Source organism: Empidonax traillii, unplaced genomic scaffold (assembly GCF_003031625.1).
Source record: "Empidonax traillii isolate 1590-97213 ecotype Southwest subspecies unplaced genomic scaffold, ASM303162v1 scaffold2305:size31991, whole genome shotgun sequence".
Classification (NCBI taxonomy): Eukaryota; Metazoa; Chordata; class Aves; order Passeriformes; family Tyrannidae; genus Empidonax; species Empidonax traillii.
The window spans coordinates 3141-22764 of record NW_020957498.1 but is presented as its reverse complement, the minus strand read 5'-3'; the positions used below and the strand labels follow the sequence as shown (position 1 = coordinate 22764).

Genomic DNA, 19624 nt, shown 5'->3' with positions numbered 1-19624 from the left:
TAATTGGGGGGGGTCCCAAGTAACGTGGAAAGGGGTCCAGGTAACGTGGGTGGGGTCCCACAAGCTGGTTTTGGGGAGGGAGAAGAGGCTGCACCCTCTCTCGAGTGTGCAGTGGGGGGCTGAGCACCCCTCAACTCACAGACTCTCTGGGGAGGGGGCTGTAAGGGGGGGGGTCCCCTTGATGCAGCTGCAGCCTCATTGCCCCCACTCAGGGGTTTGAGGAGGGGGAGCTGCTGGTGTCCCAAACCCTGCCCCCCCCCCCAACAGCTGCTTTGGGTGGGAGTCACCCCCCGGCTGAGGGAGGGGTGATAGCAACCCCCCCCAGGCAGTACCCTGGGTGACCCCTCCCCCCCAATCCCGTACTGCCCCTGGGGGTCCGTGGCACTGAGGGGGGGGTCTCCCCTCCCCGTGGTGACTGGGGGGGGTCCGTGGCACTGAGGGCTGTCCCCTCTCTCCGCAGCCCCCCCGCCGATGCCGGCCAAGGAGGAGGCCCGTCCCCCCCCCGAGGGGGCCAGCTGCGACCCCGGCCCCCCCGCCGCCGCCCCCCCCGGCTCTCCCTGCCGGCCCCCCCCGCCCGCGGACCCCCTGGACACCCGCATCGTCATGGGGGAGGAGACCCGCTGCCCGCCCCCCGAGCCCCGAGGGGGCCCCCCAGTGCCTTGCCCCTTCCCCGCGCCCCCCAAAGAGCCCCCCCAGGGCCGCCCCCCCGCGCTGGACCCCGAGCTGTTCTTCACGGCCCCCTCGACGCCGGTGCGGGCGGGGGGGTCCCGGCCCCCCCCCGAGGAACCCACGGACGGGGACAGCGAGGGGCTGTGCTCGCCCCCCACCTCCCCCTCGGGCTCCTACATGACGGCCGAGGGCGGCAGCTGGGGGTCCTCGGGCACCGCCAGCACCTCCCCCTCCTGCTCCCCCAACCTGGCGGCCGAGGCCGAAGGTCTGGGGGACCCCGAGGGGGACCCCGACGGCCTGGGGGGGGCCCTGCTGCTGCCCCCCGGCCTGGGGGACCCCCCGGCCTTCCCCCCGCTGTCCCCCGAGGAGGAGGATGAGGAGGATGAGGGTTCCTTTGCCCCCCCGGGCTGCGAGGATGATGAGGATGACGAGGATGGGCAGACACCAGAGGAGGATGAAGAGGATGAAGATGAGGTGTCGGGGCTGATCCCGGCGGCGCTGCTGCCGTTCCGGGGCAGCCTCCTGTTCCAGGCCGAGGCCGTGGAGATCTCCCCGCGGGCCCCGCCCCGGGACGGGCAGGAGGAGGAGGAGGAGGAGGACGAAGGCAGCACCTCGGCCTCGTTCCTGCGCTCGCTGTCCGAGAGCTCCATCCCCGAGGGGGGGGACGAGGCCTTCGCCTTCCGCGACGACACCGACGCCTCGTCCGACTCGGCCGCCTACGACGGGGACGAGGATGAGCGGCTCTACGGCACCGAGCGCCACGCGGGGGGCACGGCCACCCCCCCGGGCACGCCCCCCGGCACCCCCACCGCTCCCACGGCCACCTCTGGTGTCGAGCTCCACCTTCACGCTGGGTCCCCGTGTCACTCCCCTGGAGAGGGGATGGGCCCCGGGTCCGTGGGGACCCTCCCAGGACCGCCCGAAGGGGACACGGAGCTGGACGGCCACGCCTTTGTCCCCGTGGTGGAGGGGTGGCCACCCCTGGAGCCCCCCGAGGAGGTGACAGAAAGTTCTGGAGTGGCAGCGCTGGGACAAGGACCTTGCCCAGAGCCAGCAGTGACAGTCGGTGTTCTCCAGCCCCCCGGGCTCTGCACCAGGGACCCCCAGAGCCACTGGCTGGGGGGGGCCAACGGGGAGCCCCAGGACAGCCCTGGGGGTGACAACGACGGTGACAGTGACCTTGAGCTCGGCATGGGGAGAGCAGGGAGCACCGATGGCCACGGAGAGCTGTACGCTGAGGCCACCGGCCTGGGGACATCAGTGACACCAACCCCTCTGGATGACACTGCGGCCACCGAGGAGGTGACACTGGGGACACCTGGCCCGATGGACACTGCAGCCACCGAGGAGGTGACACCGGGGACACCTGGCCCGATGGACACTGCAGAGCTTGACCTGGGGATATCAGGGGCGCCTGGGCTGGACACTGACCTGGAGACACCAGTGACCCCCAGCCCGATGGACGCCATGGACAATGACCTGGTGACACCTGTGGCACCCATCCCCCTGGATGAGATGGACACTGTGGTCACCAGCCTGGTGACATCCAGCCCGCCTGGTGAGCTGGACACTGTGGCCACTGACCTGGGGACACCAACCCCTCTGGATGAGCCGGACACTGATCTGGGGACACTGGTGACACCCAGCCTGATGGACAGCACAGCCATCAGCCCAGAGACACCCAGCCTGCCAGACACTGCAGCCACTGACCTGGGGACACCGGTGACACCCAGCCCCTCGGATGAGCTGGACACTGCAGCCACTGACACGGTGACACCGGTGACACCCAGCCCCTCGGATGAGCTGGACACTGCAGCCACTGACATGGTGACACCAACCCCACTGGATGAGCCGGACACTGCAGGCACTCCAGCGGTGACACCAGTGACACCCGGCCTGATGGACAGCACGGCCACCAACCTGGTGACACCGGTGACACCAACACCACCGGACAAGATGGACGCTGCGGACACTGACCTGGTGACAGCGAGCCCCCCAGCTGAGCTGAACACAGTGCCCACCACCTTGATGACACCAACCCCACTGGACACCGTGGCCACTGACCTGGTGACACCAGTGACCCCCAGCCTGCTGGACAAGGTGGACACTGTGGACGCTGTCTTGGTGACGCCCACCCTGAAGGATGCTGTGGTCACTGATGTGGTGACATCAGTGACACCCACCCTGATGGACACTGTGGCCACCGACCCGGTGACACCAACCCCGCTGGATCAGATGGACGCTGCAGCCACTGCCCCAGTGACACCAGTGACCTGCAGCCTGATGGACACCAGGGACACCGAGCCAGTGACACCGGTGACACCAACCCTGCTGGATGACACGGCCACTGACCCGGTGACCCCCAGCCCGATGACCACCACGGGCACTGCCCCCGTGACCCCGAGCCCCCAGCCCGTGTCCCCCGTGGTGCTGACAGCTGAGGTGGCCCCGTCCCACGAGCCCCCAGCTGCCCTCCCGTGTCCCCTGTCACAGGGGTCACCGTCACAGCCCCCCAGGGAGGTCCCCGAGCCCCCCGAGGTGGGGGGGGACGTGGCCACCGCCTTGTCCGAGGGCTCGTCCCCGCAGCCACTGGACGTGTCTCGCTCCTGCACCGCCTCCAGCTTTGACAGCGCCAGGGAGGCCCCCCCGGGACCCCCTGAACCCCCCTGCGCCCCCAGGGAGCCGTCAGAGGAGGAGGAAGAGGAGGAGAAGGATGATGAGGAGGATGAGGGTCCCGCCCCTGCGGCCCCCCCGCCGCTGTTCACGGCCTCGGAGCGGGAGGTGTTTGTGGGGGCCCCCCCCGAACTGCTCCCACCACCCGGTGCCTTTTCAGGGCACGGGGCTGGCCCGGGGGTCTCTGCCCTGCCCCGGGGGGCCCTCGGGGACCTGCCCCCGCCCCTGCAGGAGCCCCCCACCCCCCGGCCGGGCCCTGAGCCCCCCGGCCCCACTGAGGGGGGCACCGATGCCAAAGTCCCGGGTGAGGGTGGCCCCCCGAGCCCCCCCAGCCGCCCAAGATCCCCCCCAGCTCCCCCTGAGCAGCATCAGGAAGAGGAGGTGGTGGGAGGGGTCTCCTCCAGCCCCCTGCCCGCTGTGGGGGCTCAGCAGGTCCCCCTCCAGGAGCCGACTGCCCTCGAGCCCCCCCGCCCTGTGCCCCCCAAACTCAGCCAAGTGCCTCCTCCCGCCACCGTGTCCCTGCTGGCCCCGGGCCCCCCCGGGCCTCTCCCCTGCCAGGAGCCCCCCCCAGGGCTGCCCCCCTCCAGGAAGCATCTCGAAGGTAAGAGACCCCTACCCCCTTGCAGGTTCCTCCGTGGCTGTGGGTCCAGGGTGGGCATCACCTGTGGGAGGGCTGGGGAGGGTCTCTGGGGGTTCAGGCCTATGGAGGGGTTTGGGGGGCTCCCCAGCTCAGCCCCCCCTCCCACTGCCATAAGGGATTGTGTGGGGTCAGGGTGGGCACCCGGGGGGGCTGGGAGTGCCTTTAGGGGGGAGGGAGGACGTTGTCCCGGGGTGGGTGATGGGGGTAAACGGGGGGGGTGTCCATCCCCATGGGAGGTTTTGAATTATCTGCCCCCCCCAGGGGTACTTCTTGGCACCAAGGGTACACCCGAGGTGTGGAGGTGCCTTCGGGGTGGTCCCGGGGTGGGTGATGGGGATGAGCAGGGGGGTTGACCCCCAAAGGAGTTCTGGGGACCCCTTGGCTCAACCTCCATCCCCCTGCAGCCCCCCAGCCCCCCCTGCAGAAGGAGCCGGAGCCCCGGGGCCGAGCGGTGGGGCCGGGGGCTGGAGGGGGCCGGGGGCCCCCCCGGGGGTCTCTGCAGTCGGAGTCGAGCTCGTCCAGCGAGGCTGAGACCCCCCGGGCCGAGCCGGCCCCCCCGGCCCCCCAGCGCTGCCAGCCCAACCACCGAGGTGAGGGGGGGGCCCTGGGTACCCCCGGGGTCGGGGGGTCTCGGGGCCCCCTCTCACCTCCCCCCTTCATCCCCAGGGTCCGGGAACGAATCCGAGAGCAACGACGAGTCCATCCCGGAGCTGGAGGAGCCCGAGGGCTCAGAGCTGCCCCCCGCCCAGCCCCAGGTGGGGCTTTGGGGCTTGGGGTTGGTGGGGCCCCCCCCGGGGGTGCTGGGGGCCCCCCTGACCCCCTCTCTCTGCAGGTGCCCCTGGGCCACGCGCTGGGCCCCGGGGACGAGCCGCTGAGCAAGGCCAAGCAGAGCCGGAGCGAGAAGAAGGCCCGGAAGGTGGGGGGTCCCACAGGGAACTGGGGGACTCACTGTGGGCTGTGGGGCTCCCCTGTAGGGTTGGGATCACCATCCCAGCATTTGGGCAGGGGGGTTGTTTCTGGGTGTTGGGGATCAGGTCCCCACTCTGGGGGTCCCACTCTGGGGTGGGGCTGGGGTCACCCATGGGGTTGGGGGTCATTATTTCACCACAGGTTTGGGGGGGGGGTTAGTTCTGGGATGTTGGGGTTCAAGTCCCCACTCCCGGGGGTTCTCCAGGCCACACTGGGGAGTGTCTGGGGGTCCCCACCCTGTGTTGGGGGTCCCATCCTGGCCATGTCCTCCATCCCCGGGTTCCCCGTTGTCCCGGGGATTTGGGGTGCCACTGAGGGGACTGGAGCCCCCCTAGGCTGCTGTGCAGGGGGTCACCCTGTGCCCCCCCGTGCCCCCAGGCCATGTCCAAGCTGGGGCTGCGGCAGATCCACGGCGTCACCCGCATCACCATCCGCAAGTCCAAGAACATCCTGTTCGTCATCTCCAAGCCCGACGTGTTCAAGAGCCCCGCCTCCGACATCTACATCGTCTTCGGGGAAGCCAAGGTGGGCTGGGGGGCCGGGGGGAGGCTGTCCCTGCCCGGGGGGGAGGCTGTCCCTGCTCGGGGGGGCCGGCAGTGACCGCCCGTGCCCCCCCAGATCGAGGACCTGTCCCAGCAAGTGCACAAAGCGGCGGCAGAGAAGTTCAAGGTGCCGCTGGAACACTCAGCCCTGGTCACGGACGCCGCCCCCGCCCTCGCCATCAAGGAGGAGAGCGAGGAGGAGGAGGAGGTGGGTGCTGGGGGGGCTCGGGGACCCCTGGGGGTGTTATGGGGGGGTAATGAAGCTGTTCCTCCCCCAGGTGGATGGGATAGGGCTGGAGGGGCAGGACATGGAGCTGGGGTGGCTCAGGTTACGGTCTCGTACCCTGGGAGGGGGCATGAAGGGGGGGGGTCCCTGGGGTTTGCTGAAGGACCCCCAAGGTCCTGTGGGGTCACTATGGGGGAATGACAGGCATTGTGGCCCCCCATGGGGACAGGGAGGGGCTGGAGGTGCAGGATACGGGACTGGGGATGGCCCAGGTCGATGTGATGCACCCTGGGGGGGGACACAGAGGGGCTCCCAGGGTGGGTGCTGGGGGACCCCTGAAGCACTGGGCGGGTGCCTTTGGAGGGTGACAGCGCCGTACCCCGCCCAGGTGGACGAGACGGGGCTGGAGGTGCGGGACATCGAGCTGGTGATGGCCCAGGCCAACGTGTCCCGCCCCAAAGCCGTGCGGGCCCTGCGGCACAACAACAACGACATCGTCAACGCCATCATGGTGAGTGGGGCTGGGCTGGGACCCCCTCCCTGCTGGGGGTGGGGCTGGGAGTGCCCCCCGGGGGTCCCTGACTCGCTGTCTCTCCCGCAGGAGCTGACCATGTAGCGCCGGGGCTGGCCCGGCCCCCCTGTAGAGATGCACAGAGACCCCCCAAATCCTTCCTCTGCCCCCCAGCCCCTCCTCCTCCCCTGGACCGCTCAATAAAGGCCTCCTGCACTCCTTGGATCGCACCTGGCCCCCCTGTGATGATTTTGGGGGGCCTGGGGAGTCCCTTTTCCAGCAGTGGGGTTGGGGGGCAGCACAGGAGGTTGTGACTGGGACGGGGAGGGACAGCGGGCTGGGCAGCTTTTGGGGTTCTCTTGGTGCTAGGGGTGGAGGATGGCAGTGCCCCAGGGTGTTCCCAACATAACTGGGGGTCAGGGTTTAACCCTTCCCCCCCCAGATTTAGGGGGTCAGTTGGGAGCAGGGCAGAGACCTGCCAGGACACTGCAGCTCTGGGGTATTCCCAGAATTTAATGCCATTTCCCATGGAAATACAGAAACATCCCCCACTCCCCCGTGAGCTGTTTGGAGCTCTCTGGATCCTGTCAAAAATAGGGGTTTTCCTGAAATTCCTAATTTCCCAAAGGGTTTAATGATGGGAAGGAAACTCTCCCAGCTCTCAGGGAAGGAATTCCTGCTCCCCAAATCCCAGGGACCTGGAGTCCCCCTGCTTTGTCCCCCCCTTCCTGCCCCCAGTTTCTCAGCCTCAGAATAGGGAGAGCTGTGGGAGGGGCCCCCTCTGTGCCCTCCCAGGTGAGTCCCTGGGATCACTCAGCTTCCAGCACCCCTAAATTCCAGGAGGAGGAGGGGCTGGGGACCCCCAGGAGAAGGGAGTGGGGGTCACCAGTTAAGGGTGAGGGGGAAAGACACCAGTAAAGGCAATGGTGAAGTGAGGGACACACAGCAGTGAGGGTGCTGGTGAGCTGGAAACACACCAGGTAAGGGTGCTGGTGAACTGGGGACAGCAGGTAAGGGTGCTGGTGAACTGGGGACACAGCAGGTAAGGGTGCTGGTGAGCTGGGGACACAGCAGGTAAGGGTGCTGGTGAGCTGGGGACACAGCAGGTAAGGGTGCTGGTGAGCTGGGGACACAGCAGGTAAGGGTGCTGGTGAGCTGGGGACACAGCAGGTAAGGGTGCTGGTGAGCTGGGGACACAGCAGGTAAGGGTGCTGGTGAACTGGGGACAGCAGGTGAGGGTGCTAGTGAGCTGGAGGGCACTGGGTGCCAAAGGGTTAAAGGCACTGTGCGGGATTTGGGGCTGAAGCCGCTGGAATGTGCTGGAGGCGCAGATCCCCCAAACTGCTGAGTCAGCGTCTGCCTCTGGGTGGGGGGCCCATTCCTGGGTACTCTTGGGGGGGCAGCACCCCTCTGGTGTGGCTGGGGGATTAAGTGGGAACTCTGAGGGTTTTCCCAGTCCTGGGGTGCCCTAACAGCTCCCCCTGAGCTCCTGCCCCCACCAGGGCCCTGGGGATGGGCAGGGGTGATGGTGGGAAATCCCATGCTGGGGGAGCCAGAATGTTCTGACACCAGGGACGAGAGGGTGAAATGATTCACATTGTGGCAAAACTTCATTGTGGGGGTGGAGGGCAGTTATGGGGGACCTGCTGTGCAAACTGTAAACTGCGGAGGGAGCGGGTCTGGCCCCTCAGGAAGAGAACTGGATGCTCAGGAGCAGATCCATCCTCTGGGGAGATCCATCCCCTTGGAAGGAGACCTCGATGCTCAGAAAGAGATCTGTCCCCAAAAATCCACACCCCAAATCCAGCTGTCCCCCAAATCCACGCTGGAGCCATTCCTGCCCCTGGAGCTGTTAAGGAGGCCAGGAGAGTGATTCCATCCTGCTGGAGCCCCCAAATCCTGCAGGAGAAGGATCCACGTTCCAGGACTCTCCAAGGGAAGCTCTGCTCCCCCCGGAGGGCACAGGTTGGTGTTCTTGGGTCCCTCCGAGGGCTACTAGGGGGTCCCCATGGGCAGCTCCATGTCCTGGTGTCCGTCCAAGGGCAGCTCCATGTTCCCCCCAGGGGCAAGTCCTTGTTCCGTGTCCCCTCCAAAGGCACCTCTGTGTTCCCTCGGGAGCAGCTCTGTGTCCCGGTGTCCCTCCAAGGGCAGCTCTGGGATCCCCCGGGGGCAGCTCTGTGTCCCGGTGTCCCTCCAAGGGCAGCTCTGGGATCCCCCGGGGGCAGCTCTGTGTCCCGGTGTCCCTCCAAGGGCAGCTCCGTGTTGCCCCTGGGAGCAGCTCTGTGTCCCACCCCCCCGTGTCCAGCCCCGGTCCCTCAGGACGAGTCCCTGTCCAGGCTGCAGCCCAGCGCCTCGATGTCGCTGCTGATGTGGGAGATCATCCTGTCCCACTCGTCCTCCTCGGAGGGCACGGACTGCTCGTCGGAGCTGCCGGCGGCGCCGGTGCCGTTGGAGGCGGAGGCGGCGCCGAGGGAGCGGCGGTAGCGCCCGAAGCTGTCCGTGATGATCCCGCGCCCATCCTTCACCCCGATGGTCTCCAGGAAGTTCTCGAAGTGCTGGCTGTCCTTCTCTGGGATGAAGGGACGCAGGCCTGGAGCCGGGAGAGAGCACGGACACGGAATGGAGCGCGGGGCGTGGAGACGCGCTCGGGGCAGGTATCTGTGGAATTCCTCACCTCCACGGTGTTCCTGAGGCTCCCAGGCCTTCCAGGAGAGCCCAGGAGCCTCTCTGGGGGGACAGGGAGCTCCAGGGCCTCCCATTCACACCTGGGCCCTGCGGCCACCACCCACCGAGACCAAAATCTGGCTCAAGGGGGATTTTCCGAACTCCAAAGGATCTAATTCCTCACCCAACACCTTGCTTAGCTTTGCTGAGCTTATCCCAAGAACTTGTCCCATCAGGGCCATTTGCCTTGTCCCCTTGGTGTCCCCGCAGGCCAGCAGGGCCCAGGTGAGACACGTGGCTTCGATCCTGGGGGGATTTTAAATTCCTAGCCTGTTTTTCCTTGGATATTAGAGGCCAGGAGGGAGGCCCTGGGTGTGGTCAGACAATCTGTTCCTATCCTGTCAGGATTTTAAATTCCTGGCCTGTTTTTCCTTGGATAGTACAGGCCAGGTGAGAGGACCCAGGTGTTTAAGCCCAGGTTATTACAACGTCCCAGGTCTGGAGGAAATTCTCAGGTTGGGAGTAGATTCCCAGGTCTGGGGGAGGTTCCCAGGTCTGGATTAAGTTCCCTGGTCTGGAGAAGATTGCCAGGTTGGGAGGAGGTTCCCCAGTGCTCCACAGCCAGAAGAGAACAGGGAACAGCTCTAAGGCAGGGACTCAAACCAGGATAAGCTGGGACAGATGGCTCAGTGGCCTTCAGGAAGGAGGAATCTCCACAGGAGAGCTGGATTGAGACATTCCCCTGGTGTGGTGACCCCAAGGCCTCCCTGTGCCCACACCCTTTCCCCCTCGGTCCCATCCCACCGCCTGTCCCTGAGCACCCAGTTCCCACCTCTGGAGCTCTCCTGCACTCACCCAGGAGCAGGAATTTCCTGCTGTCCCCGTAGAGCTGCTTGAGGTTGATGCAGAACTCGTGGATGGAGGCTCCGTTCCGGTACTCGTGGAGCAGCATCGCGAACTGCTGGATCTCCTGGGAGGACAGCTTGGTCCGGAGCTGGGGGAGGGGGGTGGGAGGCTTGGGAATGGCCCTGGCTACAGCCAGGGACCCACTCACCCCCATGGGAAAGCAGTGACAGGCTCTGGGTGTCGCTGGGGCTGGGACTTATGGATAGGGTGACTTTGGACAGGGGGAAGGGGACAAAGGTGGGGATGTTTCTGTGGGAGATGGAGAGAGTCCAGAGGAGGCCCCGGAGCTGCTCCCAGGGCTGGATCCCTCTGCTCTGGAGCCAGGCTGGGACAGCTGGGGGGGTTCCCCTGGAGAAGAGAAGGATCCAGGGAGACCTGAGAGCCCCTTGCAGGGCCTAAAGGGGCTCCAGGAGAGCTGGAGAGGGACTGGGGACAAGGCATGGGGGGACAGGACACAGGGAATGAATTCCTGCTGGAAAAGTGGAGATTTAGATGGGATACTGGCAAGAAATGCTGTGAGGGTGGGGAGGGACTGGAATGGACTTCCCAGAGAAGCTGTGGCTGTCTCTGGATCCCTGGAAGTGTCCAAGGCCAGGCTGGATGGGCCTTGGAGCAACCTGGGCTGGTGGCGGGTGTCCCTGCCTGTGGCAGGGGTGGAACTGGATGATCCTGAAGTTCCCTTTCCCCCCAAACCATTCCAAGATTCCATGACATGAGCCCACAGTCAGGGCTGGGAAAGGAGGATGAGCAGCTCCCACGCCCCACATCCCCCCAGGGCCACAATCCCCGATCCCAGGAGGGTGCTGTGCCCGGGCCCCACCGTCATCATGTAGTCCTGGAGCAGCTCGGTGGCCGTGGTGCTGAGCTCGCTCTCGCTGGCCGTGGTGACGTGCGGGGACGGGCGCGCGGACAGCGAGGACGGGGACGTGTCTCCTGCCTCCAGCGTGTCTGGGAAGGAACTGACACGCAACAGGGTGAGTCCTCTGAAGCTCCTGGGGCACGGAGGGGATGGAAGGGTGGGGGTGGGAGTTTTGGGGTGGGCTGTGCAAGGCCAGGAGCTGGACTCTGATCCTTGGGGTCCCTCCCAGCCCAGGATATTCCATGATTCTGGAAGCCTCCAGCTGCTGAGGGGACCCCGAGGACCCCACGGAGCCAAACACTGGTTTGGTGACCCCATGACAACAGAGCCCCACACAGGGAATTATCCCTCCAGCTGCTTCCTCGTTGGGAATGGCACTGGGAAAAAATCCCCAAACTCCTCATTTTGGGGCTAAAGGTGTGAATTTCCAATAATGTTCATAATTTCTCCACATTAAGCATTCCAAGAGCATCCATTCCTCCATACTGGATATTCCAAGAACAACCCTTAATGCTGGCTATTCCAAGAGCCTCCCTCAATGTTGCACATTCCAAGAACATCCTGCCAAGCTGGATGCTCCAAGAGCACCCCTCAACAGTGGATATTCCAAGAGCACCCCTGCACGTTAACCAACGGATTGTGTGTTGGGATTTCATCCCACAGACACTGTCGAGGTTTACAGTGATCCGGGAGAGAAAAGTTTCCTAAATGAAGGGTTTTTTTTGGAAAACCCTTCTCCCAGCTCCAGCAGGGCTGATCAGCCACTGAGCCCGTGCTGTGCTGACACAGGGGCTGCTCGCTGTGGACGTGACTTTCCCTGGAATGCTGAGGGCAGGACAATCCAAGCCCGGACAGGGTCGGTGCCAACACCCTCCGAGGCCCAGCGGGGCGGGCTGAGCTTCCCACCGTGCCAGCAGCAGCACATCCGGGGTTAATCCTGGCTCCAGGGCCAGGGCTCACTTACAAAGTGCTGGCATCTGCCTCGAAGGGCTCCTTCACGTCCACTTTGGTGGAAGAGTCATCTGGAAGGAGAAAAATTTGGGATATGGAACATTAGAGGCACAAACTCGGTGATTTCCCAGCCCAGGAGCGACACAGAACGATTCCTGACACAATGTGACTCCTGACTGCTGGCAGGGGACAGGCCGGGAACCAACTACAGGATGAGAGGAAACAGCCTCAGGTCGTGCCAGAGGAGGTTTGGGTTGGATCCCAGGAAAATTCCATCACGCAAAGGGGTGCCCAGGCTGCCCAGGGCAGGGGTGGAGTCCCCACCCCTGGAGGGATTCAACATCCACGTGGATGTGGCACTCGGGGACGTGGGTTAGTGGTGAGGGCCAGGTGGGCTCGGGGCTCTCCAAGGCTTTTCCCACCCCAGGCAGTGGCTGAGCGGGGCTGTCCCTGCCCCGAGGGGGGGTGTGGGGGTACTGGGAGCACCCACCGCTGTGCAGGGACAGGTGCCGCGTCGGCGTCGAGGCCCCGTCGAAGATGGCACGGTCCAGGAAGTCGATGGTGGACTCGGTGTAAACAATCTGGAAGACTTGGCTGAGCAGGGAGCACAGCTCCTCGGCACCCACCTGGGAACGAGCAGGGAGCCTTGGGAAATCCCACGCTGGCCTTTCCCTTCAGCTCCGGGGGACAGGTGGTGTCTCCCACGAGGAACTGGGGTCCGCGACCCTCCTGCGCTGCCAGAGGAACATCCCAACCCTCTCCTGCCCAGGAATGGAGCTGGGATGAGCCCCCACATTCCGTGCCAAAGCTCCTCTGTGCAGCTCCCTGGGATTTTGGCTCATCACCTGCGTCCCAGAGAGGGGGAGGTGGCCCAGGGAACGTCACACCTGGGAACACAGGGAGTGAAACTCCACCCTGAGCGGAGACTGGAGAGACTGAGAGCAGGATCTCTGGATCCACACACTGGATGAAACAAACTCCCAGGTCAGCACCGGGAGAACGCCCCAATCAGCAAAATCCCATTATGGGATTGCTGTCCTCAGGGATTTTCTGCTGCTGGAGGAGGCTCTGGGCAGCAGGAACCAAAGGAAACCATCCTTGGAGACCCTCCTGTGTGCCTCTCCATGTATCACCTTGTGCTCCAGCAACGCTCAACCACACCTGCATCCCTCAATCCAGGCTTGTGTGTCCCACAAGGCACGGAGGCAGGGAAGGATCCGGACACACCACAGGCCGTGGCTGCTGTGAAGTTTGTGGCTCCACCCTCGCACCTATCCAAGAGCCAGAAACTTCCCAGCAATTCCAGGAGTTCCCCGGGTTTCCCTGGACAGGTGGGAGCTGTACCTTGTTCTCTGTGGCCAGGACCACCAGGCAGCAGCACTCCAGGGGTCCCCCGGCGCTCTCTGACAGCGACCCCGACGTCAGCGCCTTGGAGCCCTCGGCACACAGGCTCTGGCTCGGAGAGATCCCGGGATCCTGAGCTGGGGGGAGAGGAGGAGTGAGGGAAAGGCAGGGCGGGGAGGGGACAGGAAGGAATCTTGGGGGGGGGGGCAGAGCAGAAGGGGATGAAAAGCCTCAACTTTGCAGTTTGTTTTGACAGCTCTGGAGATCTCTGGCCATTCCCACAGCTCAGAATTCCAGCCCCTGAGGCACTTTCTCCTTTATCCCCCAGCCTGTGCCTGGGGTTTGTGATGTGATAAATCCCTGGCTCAGCCCTTCCCAGAGCACACAGGGACAGGCTGGTCTGGCACACAGGGTGTCAGAAAGGCCTTGAGGATCCCCCGGTCCCACCCGCAGCCACGGGCAGGGACAGCCCTGCCAGCCCAGGTGTCCCTGTGCCCCCCTGGGGACAGCGCCAGGCCGGGGGCACAGCTCACCTGTCTTGAGCACGACGAGGTGCGCGGAGTCGTCGCGCACGTAGGACACGGCGGCGATGTCGTGGATGGGCACGCGCAGGATCAGGTCCTCCCCGTCCCGCCACACCAGCTTCACGTTGTAGGCTGACAGGCTGAGCACCGCGTCGTGCTCCGTGCCCAGCTGGCCCGGCAGCTGGTGGGCCCTCTGCAGCACAGGGGTGGGCACAGCCTCAGCCACGGAACCCTTGGGGGCGGGTGGACCTCAGGGACCGGCCAGCTCCGTGCCACGGGCAGGGACACCTCCCACCCACCCAGCCCTGGCCTCGGACACCTCCAGGGATGGGGCAGCCACAGCCGCTCTGGGAAACCCGTTCCAGTCCCTCACTGCCCTCCTGGGGGTGTTTCCACCTTTCCCTCCCATCCACGGGACACCAGGATGGAGGACACCGGCTGGACGAAGCCCAGCGCCGTGGAAGCTCCGTGGATTTTGCCTGCTGGGATTCCTGGAGCAGGTAGGTGACCCCTCACCTTGGCGTTGTCAATCAGGTGCAGGATCTCCGTGCGGCTGGAGGGGTTCAGGTATCCCGGGATGGAGGTGAGCTGGCCTAAATACTGGGAAAGAAGAGCCAAAGTGTTACCACAGCACGGACACAGCCTTGGAATGAGTCCAGAGGAGCCACGGAGATGCTCCGAGGAAAACCTGAAGACAGGTGAGAGAGAAGGGAAGGCCCCAGGGAAACCTCAAAGCCCCTTGCAGGGCCTAAAGGGGCTCCAGGAGAGCTGGAGAGGGACTGGGGACAAGGCATGGAGGGACAGGATGTGGGGAATGGTTTCCCGTGGACAGGGGGGTCACTGGGAAGCGATTCCCAGCGAGCAGGGGCTGTGTTACCTTGACCTCCTTCTCGATGTAGTCGTGCAGCAGCAGGTCGGGCTCCACGCGCTCGGGCAGCGGCACCACCACCGTGTGCAGCGGCCGCCGCTCCGTCACCTTCTCCTGGGCCTTCTTGTCCCGGCCCTTCTCGCCCTTCAGGAACACCCGCTTGAACGGAGACACGATCCCAGGCTGGGGAGGGAAGGGGGCACCGGGCTGAGGGGGACAGGGGCCAGGGCACTGAAACTCCTCAACCCCATCCTGCTGCTCCAGCGCTCTGCGCTTGGACCTCCAAATCCACGGCTTTCCACTGGAAAGCACTTCCCTAGGACACCTCCCAAGCGCTGAACAGTCACAATTCCAAAATGTGTTTTTCCCCCCAAGGTCACCACCCTCAGCCTTCCAGGTGAAGGGAATACAAGCATATTCCAGGTAAAGAGCATATCCAGAGGGTTCCTCCAAGGTTTTGTACCTTCTGCTACGGAGACTCACCAGGGAACGCCCAAGGAACAGACAGGAATGTTCCAAGGAAACACAAAACCATGAGGAGATGAGCCAGAAAGTGGATTTCCCTGGGAGACACAGCTCTGGGTGGTTCCTGAAGTGCTGGGTTTGGAAAACCACTGGAGATAACGGGTGGGCTCCTGGCTGAGAGGAGCACCTTTGGCATCGGCACGGGAATTCCAAGAGGATCCCACTGAGCTCCACGCTGGATAAACGACTGGGAACATCCCCAGACTGCACCAGTCCCAGGGTTACCAGGTGAAGTGCATGTTTGGAGCAGGCAGATCCATGGCTGGACCTTGGAGCTCCTCAGCCACATGACTCCAGTGCCCCATTCCCAGGTGGCCTCTGCTTCCCACCCCTCAGGACAGTCCCATCCCGGCTTTCCTGATCCCCATAGCCAAGAGAAAGGAATGTGGGAGCTGCAGGGGCAGAGAAGGTGCTTCCAAGGGTGAATTAATTAAATCTAAACCAAGGAATTGCTCCTGGGAGAATGGGAATTACCAGCCACAAGGACATCGGGGACAGCGCGGCCTGGAAAAACATCCCTTGGATCAGGGAGATAAAAATAAAGGGATTTTATAGGACAAAAGGGAAGGAAACAACTCCACAGCCCCTGCCTTGAGAGCAGCAGTGTGGATTTTTGGGAAGCATCCAGGAGAAGGAATCCATGATTCCTGATCAGGATATTCCATGATTCTGTGACTCCATAACCCTGCAAAGGGACTGGGACTCCAGAGGGAAGGAAATCCTGGACTCAACAGGTTCTGTTTGCCATGAAGAGAGGACCCTCCAACCCCAGGGTGTCCCATCCCAAATCTCAGTGCCTACACCCAAGGATCTAACTCCCCAGGAATCCTTTGGGAATTCAAAGCAGAGTGACGCAGGAATCCCCCATCGGGATGGAGGCTGTACCCACACACTCCCCTTTCACCAGTTGGCTCCAGATCCACCCCAATCCACAAAACCCCCCTTTTCCCTCGGCATGTGGCTGTCCTGGATGATTCCAAGCCCCCAGGCCCCCTGGGGAGGGGATCTGGGGATCCCAAATCCCAGGTGGAGACACCTCCCGCCGTGACGCAGCTCTGAAACCGTTTCTGCTTTTGGGGCTCCCCGACCCCGGCACCCACCTCGTCCTCCATGGAATTCCCGGGGAGCACGGCACAGAGCTGTGCCAGGGGGAGATGGGAGGCCTCTGGGGGAAAGGGGGGCTGTTCCCCTGGTTTTGGGGGAGCCAGGGCTGCAATGGAGGAGCTCAGGGCCAGGAAGTGCCCCGGCCACAGCTTCCTCCCTCCCACGTGACAGGTCGGGCTGTGGGTGGGAACTGGTGCTGGGGCTGCAGCACGAGCCCATTCCCACCTTCCCTCCCGCCTCCTGCACCCCAAACTGCCCGGGAACACCCCAAATCCTCGGTGCTTTGCTGCTGCCACACGCAGGATGGAGATACCCCCCTCCCACGGCAGGCTGAGCCCCGGGTTCTCCTCAGGGTTCCGAGCTGGATTGTCTCCAGCTCCTGGTTGGACACCAGAGGTTAGAGCTGATGATGCCAGAGGCTTTTCCAACCCTAATGATCCCATGATCCACTGAGTCAATGGCCTGGAAGGCTTCTTCCTGCCCCATCCCTAAAGGACAGGGTGGACAGGGCTTGGAGCAACCTGGGCTGGTGGAAGGTGGGCAAGGGGTGGAACGGGATGATCCTGAAGATCCCTCCAACCCAAACTATTCCATCATTCCATGATTCTATTCTGAGTTTTAGGTTTCACACTTGGAAAGCAAAGCTGGAATAAGGCTACAACCCCCTGAAGAAGGAGGTGGCTGGAGAAGCAGCACCCAAGGACCTGAGGGCCAGTTTGAGGAGGATGGGGCCACCCTGGGAATGGGAGCCAGGAGTCATTCCCACAGGAGCTGGGAGCCAGGAGTCATTCCCACAGGAGCTGGGAGCCAGGAGTCATTCCCACAGGAGCTGCTGCAGAGAGTCCAGAGGAGACCCCAGAGCTGCTCCCAGGGCAGGATCCCTCTGCTCTGGAGCCAGGCTGGGACAGCTGGGGGGGTTCCCCTGGAGAAGAGAAGGATCCAGGGAGACCTGAGAGCCCCTGGCAGGGCCTAAAGGGGCTCCAGGAGAGCTGGAGAGGGACTGGGGACAAGGCATGGAGGGACAGGACACAGGGAATGGCTTCCACTGCCAGAGGGCAGGGAGAGATGGGATATTGGGAAGGAATTCCTGACTGGGAGGGTGGGCAGGCCCTGGTACAGGTTGGGCAGAGAAGCTGTGGCTGCCCCTGGATCCCTGGAAGTGTCCAAGGCCAGGTTGGACGGGGCTTGGAGCAATCTGGGAGAGTGGAAGTTTATCCATGACCCCAATTCCTGATCTCCCAGTAACCAGGGGCAGCTCTTTGCTCCCCCAGCAGCCACAGCACAGACACTCCCAAATCCACTTTACTGGCCCCCCAAACTCCAGAGCAGAGGGATCCAGCCCTGGGAGCAGCTCCGGGGCCTCCTCTGGACTCTCTGCAGCAGCTCCACGTCCTCCTGCTGCTGTTCCCAGGGCTGGGGCAGCTCTGCAGGGGGGTCTCAGCTGGGGGGGGCAGAGGGGCAGAATCCCCCCTGCCCTGCTGGGGGATCAGCCCAGGGCACGGGGCTGGATCCATCCAGGGCATTCCCAAGCTGGAAAAGTTGGGAATTTCACACTACCAGAGAATTCCTCAAGGGCCCCCATGCAAGCCCTGGATCAGCTGCAGCCACTGGATGGATTCTGGAGTCAGACCAGCAGGAAAATCCTCCTGAGTTCATCCCAAACCTGCCCAGGAAACTGCTCATTCCTGCTGGGACAGCCACCAGTGGGATCCTGGGAATGCCATCTCCTGCCAGGAATCCCAGGCCCCCAGTTCAAACCAGCTCAGGCTTTACCCAAAGCCAGGCTGGGACTTTCCTGCTCATCCCAAACTTGCCCTGCTCATCCCTTGGGATCAGCACTGAGGCACTCAGAGCCCTCACCTCATCCCAGAACGCTGCTGGAATGATCCACAGGGTGGAAAAAAACCTGGAGAAGAGTTCTCCCTGCAGCTGGAACAGCAGCTGCACACAGGGACGGATCCCCTGACTCCACAGCTGCATAAGCCGGGGTTAATGGTGATCCACCACCAAATCCATGGAAAACTGGCTCCAAGGGAGCTCCAGAGGCCCAGGGATCAGCCCAGGAGCTGCCACAGCTCTGCAGGGGCTCAGGGAGCTCACCAGGACAGGAAGGGACTGGGAAATGTGGGATCAGCCCTGGGAAGGGGCTGTGAGGAGGACTGAGGGATCGGAGGAAGGACAGGAGGGATCATCAGGTGGGATGGAGAGGGGGGGAGGGATCAGCTAAACATGTCCAAGCACCCGAGGGGAGGATCCAGACCCTTCCCAGCGCCAGGGACCAACCTGGGCTGGCCCAGGGAAGAGGTGGGACCCACACCTGGGCTCACCCCACACCACCTGGAGCACTGGGAGCCCAGAACTTCCCAAGGGCAGGCACATCCCATCCCCAGGAGGGCAATTCCTCCCCCCACGGCACCAGGTGACTCCAGGGGGGTTGAATTCCCAGGTCTGGCTCCGTGGGAAGCCTGGATGGCAATTCCCCAAGAAATCCATCCCTGTTCCCTCACTCCGGGGATGTCTGGCTCAGCCCCCAGGCAGAGGCTCAGGGGGAACCTGCTGAACACCCTCAAACACCTGATTCCTCCCCAAAATTACGGGATCAACCCCCCCCGCTCTGGGATCGGGAAGCAGCTCCGGGTGAACCTCCCCCCCAGGACCCAGAAATGGGCTGAAATGAGGGAAATTAGGGCAAGGTGGCAACGGGGGGAGCGGCTGAGACCCAGAGACACGAGAAAGTACAAAGGTATGAAGGTATAAATGAACGGGTGTGGAAATGAGATTAATGCACGTGAAGAGCTGATTTAAGTGAGTTAACAAAGCCATAGGTTAAGAGCTTGATAAATAATAACCCCACTAATGACCGATCTCCTCAACACCCCCGTTCACAGCGGGGGGATTCTTTTTTTGGGGGGCGGGGTCCGGGCACGCCCCCGAGAAGGGGGATCCGGGCCGGGGGTCCTGCAGGTCCCGCCTTCGGGAGCGACCCGAGCCGGGGCTGAGCGACCACCGGAAGGGCCCCGCGGTGCCGCCGCTCTCACCTTCTTGCCCTTCTTGCCCTCCTCCTCCATGGCTCCGGCGGCGGCCCGGGCCCCCCCCGGGGCATCACGGCCTGGCTGCGCGGCGGGGCCTCAGCGCGCGGCGGCGGCGGCGGCAGCCATGGCCCGCCCGGGTCCCGCTCCAGCCCCGCTGCCCGCCCCCGTTCCCGATCCCAGCCCCGCTCCCGCTCCGGCCCCGCCGCCGCCTCAGCGCCCGCCCTGCTGCCCCGCCGCCATCTTGGGCGGCGCCTTCCCGTGACGTCATCGGCCCGCCGCCGGGGGGACAGCGCCGCCGTGCGCACGCGCCGACCCTCCCGCGCCTCTAGCCACGCCCCCAAAACAAAGCCACTCCCCTCCGGTGGAGAATTGCTCAATGGTCACGCCCATGACGCAAGGCCGCGCCCCCACTGAAGCCACGCCCCTAGTGACGGACCGTAGCACTGGACACGCCCACCCAGTCATGCCCCTCACTGTAACCCCGCCCCCAGCTGTGTGACGTATATAGGCACGGCCGCCCACTTTATACCCTTTTGCCGCCAGGCGGCGCCACCGCGCGTCGCACGGCGGTGACGTCAGAAGCGTGCGTGCCGTGTGTCAGCCATGGCCGTGGCAGG

General features: G+C 64.0%; 2 protein-coding genes across 3 annotated transcripts; one reads left to right on the top strand and one right to left on the bottom strand.

Annotated features, from left to right (window-relative positions):
* Window positions 1-325: 325 nt before the first annotated feature.
* NACAD (NAC alpha domain containing) lies at window positions 326-6460 on the top strand. Its single transcript, XM_027909677.1, has 8 exons — window positions 326-3943; window positions 4387-4572; window positions 4649-4737; window positions 4815-4898; window positions 5330-5476; window positions 5570-5701; window positions 6108-6230; window positions 6321-6460. The coding sequence occupies exons 1-8, from the start codon at window positions 472-474 to the stop codon at window positions 6333-6335; spliced, it is 4248 nt and encodes a 1415-aa protein (XP_027765478.1). The 5' UTR covers window positions 326-471; the 3' UTR covers window positions 6336-6460.
* Window positions 6461-8414: 1954 nt separating this feature from the next.
* On the bottom strand, window positions 8415-19150 carry CCM2 (CCM2 scaffold protein). Of its 2 annotated transcripts, XM_027909675.1 has the most exons (11): window positions 19014-19150; window positions 14356-14529; window positions 13995-14078; window positions 13488-13671; window positions 12955-13091; window positions 12101-12236; window positions 11624-11681; window positions 10621-10759; window positions 9750-9888; window positions 8524-8820; window positions 8415-8468 (listed from the first exon to the last, which is right to left on the bottom strand). In XM_027909675.1, exons 1-10 carry the CDS (start codon window positions 19041-19043, stop codon window positions 8546-8548), a joined length of 1356 nt encoding a protein of 451 aa, XP_027765476.1. In that variant the 5' UTR covers window positions 19044-19150; the 3' UTR covers window positions 8415-8468; window positions 8524-8545. The 2 variants fall into 2 exon arrangements, with proteins under 2 accessions (XP_027765476.1, XP_027765475.1); XM_027909674.1 differs by having other exon boundaries at window positions 8457-8820.
* Between the last annotated feature and the right edge of the window lie 474 nt (window positions 19151-19624).

What these genes read in the sequence shown, in the direction of transcription:
- CCM2 (XM_027909675.1), bottom strand. Translation starts at nt 19,043, where the DNA reads ATGGAGGAGGAGGGCAAGAAGGGCAAGAAG. An exon ending in TCCTGGCCACAGAGAACAAG is followed by an intron (nt 12,237 to 12,954) that starts GTACAGCTCCCA and finishes GCTCGTTCCCAG; the next exon opens with GTGGGTGCCGAGGAGCTGTG. An exon ending in TCCAGGACTACATGATGACG is followed by an intron (nt 9,889 to 10,620) that starts GTGGGGCCCGGG and finishes CCCCTCCCCCAG; the next exon opens with CTCCGGACCAAGCTGTCCTC.
- NACAD (XM_027909677.1), top strand. Translation starts at nt 472, where the DNA reads ATGCCGGCCAAGGAGGAGGCCCGTCCCCCCCCCGAGGGGGCCAGCTGC. An exon ending in TGCCCCCCGCCCAGCCCCAG is followed by an intron (nt 4,738 to 4,814) that starts GTGGGGCTTTGG and finishes CTCTCTCTGCAG; the next exon opens with GTGCCCCTGGGCCACGCGCT. An exon ending in GCGAGAAGAAGGCCCGGAAG is followed by an intron (nt 4,899 to 5,329) that starts GTGGGGGGTCCC and finishes CCGTGCCCCCAG; the next exon opens with GCCATGTCCAAGCTGGGGCT.